This window comes from Mandrillus leucophaeus, unplaced genomic scaffold (assembly GCF_000951045.1).
Source record: "Mandrillus leucophaeus isolate KB7577 unplaced genomic scaffold, Mleu.le_1.0 Scaffold10, whole genome shotgun sequence".
Lineage (NCBI taxonomy): Eukaryota > Metazoa > Chordata > Mammalia > Primates > Cercopithecidae > Mandrillus > Mandrillus leucophaeus.
Window position 1 is genome coordinate 7,139,867 of NW_012098098.1, and position 8,507 is coordinate 7,148,373.

An 8,507-nucleotide genomic window follows, 5' to 3' on the forward strand; every position below is an offset into this window, starting at 1 on the left:
CTATTTTTTGAGATGGAGTTTTGCTTTTGTCCCCCAGGCTGGAGTGCAGTGGCGTAATCTCAGCTCACTGCAACCTCTGCCTTGTGGGTTCAAGCAATTCTCCTGCATCAGCCTCCCTAGTAGCTAGGATTACAGGCTCCCACCACTGCACCCAGCTAATTTTTGTATTTTTAGTAGAGACAGGGTTTCACCATGTCGGCCAGGATGGTCTCCAACTCCTGACGTCAGGTGATCCACCTGCCTCGGCTTCCCAAAGTGCTGGGATTACAGGTGTGAGTCACCGCACCTGACCAGGAATAATTTTTTTTTTTTTTTTTTTTGAGACGGAGTCTCGCTCAGTCGCCCAGGCTGGAGTGCAGTGGTGTGATCTCAGTTCACTGCGAACTCCGCGTCCCAGGTTCACACCATTGTCCTGCCTCAGCCTCCTGAGTAGCTGGGACTACAGGCGTCCGCCACCAGGCCTGGCTAATTTTTTTTTTATTTTTAGTGGAGACGGGGTTTCACTGTCTTAGCCAGGATGGTCTTAATCTTCTGACCTCATGATCCGCCCGTCTCGGCCTTCCAAAGTGCTGGGATCACAGGCGTGAACCACCACGCCCGGCCAGGAATAATTTTTTTAAGGCAACTTGCTAGACAATTTTCTTACTAATTAATGACATGAAACATTTCCTTTCTGTGCCTGAAGACCGACCCGTGAGCCTTGTCAGTCTGACACAAGTGGAGCCTTGGGATCCTGGGATGCAGACGTGGGGCTGGCGTGGCTGAGGTGTGTGGGTGAGCTCTTGCGTTGTGCTGCTGATTTCCTCACTTTGCACAGCTCCTTGCGCTTTGTTCTTTCTGCACAGAATCAGCTTAAAATGGCTCGCTTCACGATTGTGGATGGGAAGACGGGGAAAGGAGTCAGCTTCAAAGACGTGGCAGGAATGCACGAAGCCAAACAGGAGGTCCGCGAGTTTGTGGATTATCTGAAGGTGAGAGCAGCACAGACCAGGAGGGAGGAGTGGGCAGACACCAACCTTCCTTCTGTCCCAGAAGGGCTCCTGTGGGACCTGGAATTCCATTGATTATGTGTCATGGGTTGGTGGTGACCTCTACGTGTCCCATGGGGACGCCAGGCAGGTGCTGGTGCCTGTTCAACCAGCAGCACAAGCCCCTTGCACATGGTTGAGCCAAGCGGAGACTGCCAAGGCCCATGCCTACTGTGCCATTAGCCATCCTGGGCCCTTCATCCTTTGCAGAGGTCTGCGCTTTTTCCAGAACCCCATAAACCCCGTAGCCAGTTGGTGGCGGCGCATGAGCTGCCTTTCACGTGCATTACTTAAACATTCCCTCTGCAGGCCTGGTGCAGTGGGTCACACCCGTAGTCCTAGCACTTTGAGGGGCTGAGGCAGGGGAAGTGCTTGAGCCCAGGAGTAGGACAGCCTGGGCAACAGGGAGACCCTGTCTCTGCAAAAAATTTTTTTATTTAATTAATTATTTTTTTGAGACAGAGTCTCACTTTGTCACTCAGGCTGGAGTGCAGTGGCACAATCTTGGCTCGCTGCAACCTCCAACTCCCCCAGTTCAAGTGATTCTCCTGCCTCAGCCTCCCGAGTAGCTGGGATCATAGGCACCCACCACCGTGCATGGCTAATTTTTGTATTTTTAGTAGAGACGGGGTTTCTCCATTTTGGACAGCCTGGTCTCGAACTCCTGATCTCAGGCTATCTGCCCGCCTCGGCCTCCCAAAATGCTGGGATTAGAGGTGTGAGCTGCTGCGCCCGGCCTGCAAAAAATCTTTAAAAGTAGCTGGACATGGTGCCACATGCTTGTGTAGTCCCAGCTACTTGAGAGGCTGAGGTGAGAGGATGGCTTGAACCTAGGACATTGAGGCTGCAGGGCTGCAGTGAGCTCTCATGGCACCCACTGCATTCCAGCCTGCGTGACCCAAAGAGACCTTACCTCAAAAAAAAAACAAAACAAAACAATGAAACCCCACGTGGTTAGTGTCACATCATCTGCTGCCGTCCAGAGCCCAGAGCGCTTCCTCCAGCTTGGCGCCAAGGTCCCAAAGGGCGCACTGCTGCTCGGTCCCCCTGGCTGTGGGAAGACGCTGCTGGCCAAGGCGGTGGCCACGGAGGCTCAGGTGCCCTTCCTGGCGATGGCCGGCCCAGAGTTCGTGGAGGTCATTGGAGGTAGGTGCTGTGGTTGGGGGCTGTGGGTGGACTTGGCTGACCACTTGGCTCCTTTCACATGTCCTTCCTCTGGTGGCTGGTCTGAAAGGGAAACAGGTGGGCCGGGGAGTAGGGAAGGAAAGCAAGGTCTGGGTTAGAGGAGGGGTTTTGTCTGCGGAGCATGTGGTGTTTGCTTCAAAGCCGCTGTCACTTGTGGCCTGAGGGGGCCAGCACGGTGCGTGTGAACCCTGAGGGGTAGCCAGGGGCCCCCGCGAGCAGCTGCCGTGTGTCTGTTTGCAGGGGATGGGGCTGGTAGCTTTAGTTGTCCTTTGTGTAGAACTTTGGCCCAGGTACGGGAGGAGACTTCGTTTTTTATTATCTGCCCATTTCCTGGTTCTCTCTGTGTCCCCTCAGGCCTCGGCGCTGCCCGCGTGCGAAGCCTCTTCAAGGAAGCCCGAGCCCGGGCCCCCTGCATCGTCTACATTGATGAGATTGACGCGGTGGGCAAGAAGCGCTCCACCACCATGTCCGGCTTCTCCAACACGGAGGAGGAGCAGACCCTCAACCAGCTTCTGGTAGAAATGGACGGTCAGTGCTCGTGCACCCCACACCCCCATTGCACCATCAGAGAAGGTTTTCCGACGTCTTTCAGAACAGGTTGTGGGGCGCCAAGATCGCACCACTGCACTCCGGCCTGGGTGACAGAGTGAGACTCCGTCTCAAGAAAAAAAAAAAAGAAATACAGCTTTTAGACCCAGCACAGTGGCTCACGCCTGTAATCCCAGCACTTTGGGAGGCCAAGACAGGCAGACCACGGAGGTCCGGATTTTATGAACAGCCTGGCCAACATGCTGAAACCCCATTTCTACAAAAATACAAAAATCAGCCGGGCATGATGGCGGGTGCCTGTAATCCCCGCTGCTTTGGAGCATCGCTTGAACCTGGAAGATGGAGGTTGCAGTGAGCCGAGATCTCACCATTGCACTCCAGCCTGGGTGAGAGAGGGAGACTCCATCTCAAAAAAAAAAAAAAAGCACAACTTTTAATTTAAAAAACGTCAAGGCAATAGTAAAAAAGATAAGTAGGAGTAGAAGCGGTATATCAGATGTAATCTTTTTATTTTTTTGAGATGGAGTCTCACTCTTGTTGCCCAGGGTGAAGTACATGTCACGATCTCGGCTCACTGCATCCTCTGCCTCCCAGGTTCGAGCGATTCTCCTGCCTCAGTCTCCCGAGTAGCTGGGATTACAGGCACGTGCCACCACACCCGGCTAATTTTTGTATTTTTAGTGGAGACGAGGTTTCACCATGTTGGCCAGGCTGGTCTTCAACTCTTGACCTGAGGCGGTCGGCCTGCCGCAGCTTCCCAAAGTGCTGAGATTACAGGCATGAGCCTCGGCACCCAGCCTTTTTTTGCATTATTCCTGTTTTTTAGGGGCTTTCCAGCAAAACTCAGAAAGACCGCTAGACAGGTTCTGGAGGAGCTGGTGCCGCTCCTGTCTTTAGGTCTGTAATGGGTCGGTCTGACTGCGCCGCTCCTGTGTTTAGGTCTGTAATGGGTCGGTCTGACCGCGCCGCTCCTGTGTTTAGGTCTGTAATGGGTCTGTGTGATTGTGCCGCCACGCCTCCCTGTGCCCCCGGAGAAGGTGAGACTGGTTAGAGGGCCGAGCAGAGCATCAGCGCGCTGCACTGCAGTGAGGGAGGCACCCCACATGTTGTGACCCCTTGAAGATGACTTCTGGTCTGGCTTTGACAATTTTTTTTTTTTTAAATGGAGCTGACCCAGTAAAGGTGACCTGGAACTGTTTTTCTCCTGAGCTACTTTTGCAAGATTATTATTATTTTTTTTTAATGTGGATATTGTTGTGGTAAAATACACAGATAGCCAAGCTTGGCGGTGCGTGCCTGTGTTCCCGGCTGTTTGGGAGGCGGAGGCAGAAGGAGTGCTGGAGCCCGAGCTCGGTGGTGTACTGTGCGATGGTCTTACCTGTGAACAGCCTCTGCATTGCAGCCTGGATAACACAGCGAGACCCTGTCTCTACAAAACAATTAAAAAAATACATTCACATAAATTTACCATTTTAATCATTCTGAAGTTCATCGGCATTAAGTACATTCGCCTGTTGAGCAACCACCACCACCGTGTGTCTCCAGAACTTTCTCTTCAAACCAAAAACCTGGCCCCATTGAGCCCTCCCCATTCTCCATCCTCAGCCCCTTGCAGCCTGTGTCCCGCTGTCTGTCTCTGAGTGACTGTCGTAGGGACCTCATAGAACTGGAGTCCTGCGGTGTCTGTCCTTTGCTCTCCACCTTCTTTCACGCACATAACATCTCCAGGGGCTGTCAGTGCTGGGCACGTGTCACGATTTCCTTCCTCCTTGAGGCTGAACAATGCTGCCTGGTGTGTAGAAGCTGCCTCTTGTTTATTCGCCCGTCGGTGGACACGTGGGCTGTTGTGAATCGGACTGTGTTTACATAAGTACAAGCATCTTTTTGAAGTCTCTGCTTTGTAAGGTTTATTTTTAATCAGAATTCTAGTTACATTTTAGGTATCGTAGATGAGGGAGACTTTTTTCCCCAAGTGATCTGGCTCCAAGAGAACTGTTGACTTGCTGTTTTCTTTGTTGCCTGTGGCTGCTTGGAGTCGTGTGTCTTAGCGCCTGCACAGCCCAGTTCTGACCACTCAGCTAAGGGGGAACTTGCTTCACCTCTCGCTGCGAAATCCCTTTAGACTTACAGAAGCGTTGCCACGGTGGTCGGAGTGTTCTTTTTTTTTTTTTTTTGAGACGGAGTCTCGCTCAGTCGCCCAGGCTGGAGTGCAGTGATGCGATCTCCACTCACTGCAAGCTCCGCCTCCCGGGTTCACGCCGTTCGCCTGCCTCAGCCTCCCGAGTAGCTGGGCTACAGGCGCCCACCACCACGCCTGGCTAATTTTTGTATTTTCAGTAGAGCGGGGTTTCACCGTGTTAGCCAGGATGGTCTCGATCTCCCGACCTCGTGATCCGCCCACCTCAGCCTCCCAAAGTGCTGGGATCACAGGCGTGAGCCACCGTGCCCGGCCAATCGGAGTGTTCTTTGATGCCTTCCTGCGAGCTCCCCAAAGGCTGACCATGACGTATGTGGTCTGCAGGTTTGGACCAGGCCACGGTGTCCATAACTGCCCCCCAGACCCATCCACGGGTACTTGCGAGCCCCAGGCCACGGCGTCTGTGACTGCCCCCCAGACCCATCCACGAGTGCTAACGCTCCCCGACATGGATGTTCGGTCTCCTCGGTCTCTTCCCGTCCTGTGTCATTTCTTGGTCTTGTTTTTTGAGGCAGGGTCTTGCTGTGTTGCCCAGGTTGGTCTTGAACTCCTTGACTCAAGGGATCCTCCTGCCTCAGCCTCCCGAGTAGCTGGGATTACAGGCGGACTCCACTGTTTCTTGGTGTTTGTCTTTGGTGACTGTGACACTCTGTACAGGCCAGTGACGTTCAGGAATGTCAGTCTCTGGAGCTGTGACATGTCCTCAGGGTCAGGTCGAGCAGTGCATTTGGCCCGATCAGTGCAGCAGTGCTGTGTGCCTTGCGGTTTACAGTGTCACTGCACCTGTCGCTGGCAGTGGACTCTGCTGAGGGCTTTGGCCCTGGGCTGGCGTGCATCTCTTCTGGGTGCTCCGCGTTCCGTACGCTGGCGCCTGTCTCTTCTGGGTGCCCCGCGTGCCCTGTGCTGGTGCCCGTCTCTCCTGCGTGCCCTGTGTTCCCCGTGCTGGCACGTGTTTCTCCTGGGTGCCCGCATTCCCCTTGCTGGCGCCCATCTCTTCTGGGTGCCCCGAGTGCCCTGGGGGCTGGCGCCCATCTCTCCTGGGTGCCCCGCGTTCCCGTCTGCCTCTGGGCTGCTGTGAAGTCAGATGGACTGATGGCCACAGAAGTGCTCTGTGGGCTCCGAAAGCTCTGAGGGTGGAGGATGAAAGAGATTCCCAACAGTGTCCAGGACTCAGCGGCGTTGCTGCGGCGTTTGCGGAGAACCACCCTCTCCTGCTGCTTGTGCCCCGTGTCCGCAGTCGTCTCTCGGCATGCTTGTTCAGGAACTAATGCGTGAACAACCGAGACCTGAACGGCCGCCTTCTGCACACACAGCAAGTGGTCGTGGGAGTCGAGTTTTCAGAGAACAGAATGTCTTCAGAGATGTGGGGTGAGCAGTGCAGATTCTGTGATGTCTGAAGTGTCACTAAGGAGAGACACCTCAGAGATGGGTCCTTGGGAGGTCCAGAGACCCCACCGCCTCTGCTGGGGCAGCTGGCCCTGCACCTCAAGTGGAGATCACCGTGCATTTTAGAGGCCTCTGGAGCCTCCAGGCTCGCCGCACTGCTTCTCTGTGGAGCATCTTTATGTGGCCTCTTTGGTGCTGTGTGGCCTTTGATGTGGCTCTGACCATTGCTTCTGGGGGCTGCTCAAGGACGGGTGGGTGGTTTGGGTTTTGAAGAAATCTGCAGGACACCTTGGGTTCTGGCCACAGAGTCTTAGGACTCTCTACAGTTTGGGTGAGGCGGGTGGCTGTGCCGTGCGGGCACGGCGTGAACACCGAGGTCTTCGTCCTGTGAGTCTACGGCCTTCTCCGCGTTGACCAGGTGCCCTCCCAGGGGACCATGAGGAGGCTCAGAGGAGAGACCCCTGCCCGCTCCTGTCTCACGGAGCCCACAGGGCCGAGGGCAGTGTCGCCCGCTCCCGCCTCACGGAGCCCACAGGGCCGAGGGCAGTGCCGCCCGCTCCTGCCTCACGGAGCCCGGAGGACCACCGAGGGCAATGCCGCCCGCTCCTGCCTCACGGAGCCCACAGGGCCGAGGGCAGTGCCGCCCGCTCCCGCCTCACGGAGCCCGGAGGACCACCGAGGGCAGTGCCGCCCGCTCCTGCTTCACGGAGCCCACAGGGCCGAGGGCAGTGCCGCCCGCTCTGCTGGGGTTGCCTTTCGCACTGAAGACAGAGACACCTTTTTGAGTGACTTGAGCCCGAAGGCAAAGCATCTATCAAACGACCGTTTCCACATGACCTCTCTGTGCTGTCATGAGAAGAGCTGCTTCCGCCCCGGATTTGCTGAGGCCGGGAATCCGCTGACTGAAGGCCTGTTGTTGAGTTGTGCCAGCTCTGAACAAGTCTCTTTATGCAGAGCCACAGCTGTGCGCTCAGCCCCCCCGAGGCCCCCGGCCAGGCCTTGGTGCTTCTGTTCGTGGCAGTGCGCGGGATGGGGCAGATGCTGAGCCGGTCGTGGGAAAATCTCGCTGGGGAAGAGAAAAGCCCCAGCCTTGTTGGTTATGTCAGCCGGTCCATGGCGGTGTCCTGTGGACCCCAGACCCCCCTGGGAAGGGCGTAAGTCAGAGAGCACTGGAGGCTCCACCGGCTGTGGACGTCCAGGTGCCGGCTCCTGTGCTAGAAAGCAGTGATGGGAGCGTCAGCACTGACCACACGCGGGAGCCGCGGACGCCTAGCAGTTCACAGAGGCCTCCCTTCGACATGGTCATCCCCTGGTGGCGGAAGCTGAGGTGACGGCCCCTCACATGCAGCCACACACGGGAAAGGCTACTGTAGAACATTTTATGCTTCGACTTTATTTTCTGCAGAGACAGGGTCTCGCTCTGTCGCCCAGGCTGCAGTGCAGTGGCGCGATCTCAGCTCCCTGCAAGCTCCGCCTCTCGGGTTCACGCCATTCTCCTGTCTCACCCTCCCAAGTAACTGGGACTACAGGCGCCCGCCACCTCGCCCGGCGGATTTTTTATATTTTTAGTAGAGACGGGGTTTCACCGTGTTGGCCAGGCTGGTCTCAATCTCCTGACCTCATGATCTGCCTGCCTTGGCCTCCCAAAGTGCTGGGATTACAGGCCTGAGCCACCGTACCCAGCCCTGGCTGCTGTTTTTCTTTGAGACCAGTGTTGCTATTACTTTTCCCATTTTTTTCACTGTTTATACAATCTCAGAATTCTGTAGCCACAGCCCTGGCCTCTGCAAGGAAGGCACTCCACAACACTGAGCAGTAAAGCAGCCCTTCCTGACAGCTCTGGAGGGGCCAGCTGGGGTCCCAGTCCCCCCCACCCCCCAGGCTCTTGTTCCCAGTGTCATAGTGAGACAAAGCACTTGTGCTCGCTGCTTGCTGCCTGTTTTGTTTCTGAGTTTATTTTAAAAGTCATTGTCTTGGCTGAGCGTGGTGGCTCAAGCCTGTACTCCCAACACTTTGGGAGGCTGAGGCGGGCGGATCACAAGGTCAGGGGTTCGAGACCAGCCTGGCCAACATGGTGAAACCCCGTGTCTACTAAAAATACAAAAATTAGCCAGGCGCGGTGGCGGGCGCCTGTAATTCCAGCTACAACATGGTGAAACCCC

The 8,507-nt window shown here is 55.7% G+C and overlaps 1 protein-coding gene across 1 annotated transcript in view; it reads left to right on the plus strand.

Annotated features, from left to right (window-relative positions):
- Window positions 1-8,507, plus strand: part of SPG7 (spastic paraplegia 7 (pure and complicated autosomal recessive)) — a 57,948-nt gene that overhangs the window by 32,005 nt on the left and 17,436 nt on the right. The window contains exons 6-8 of the mRNA XM_011971989.1: window positions 846-971; window positions 2,012-2,174; window positions 2,568-2,741. Coding sequence (XP_011827379.1) covers window positions 846-971; window positions 2,012-2,174; window positions 2,568-2,741 — 463 coding nt within the window. The remainder of the gene's footprint in view (window positions 1-845; window positions 972-2,011; window positions 2,175-2,567; window positions 2,742-8,507) is intronic.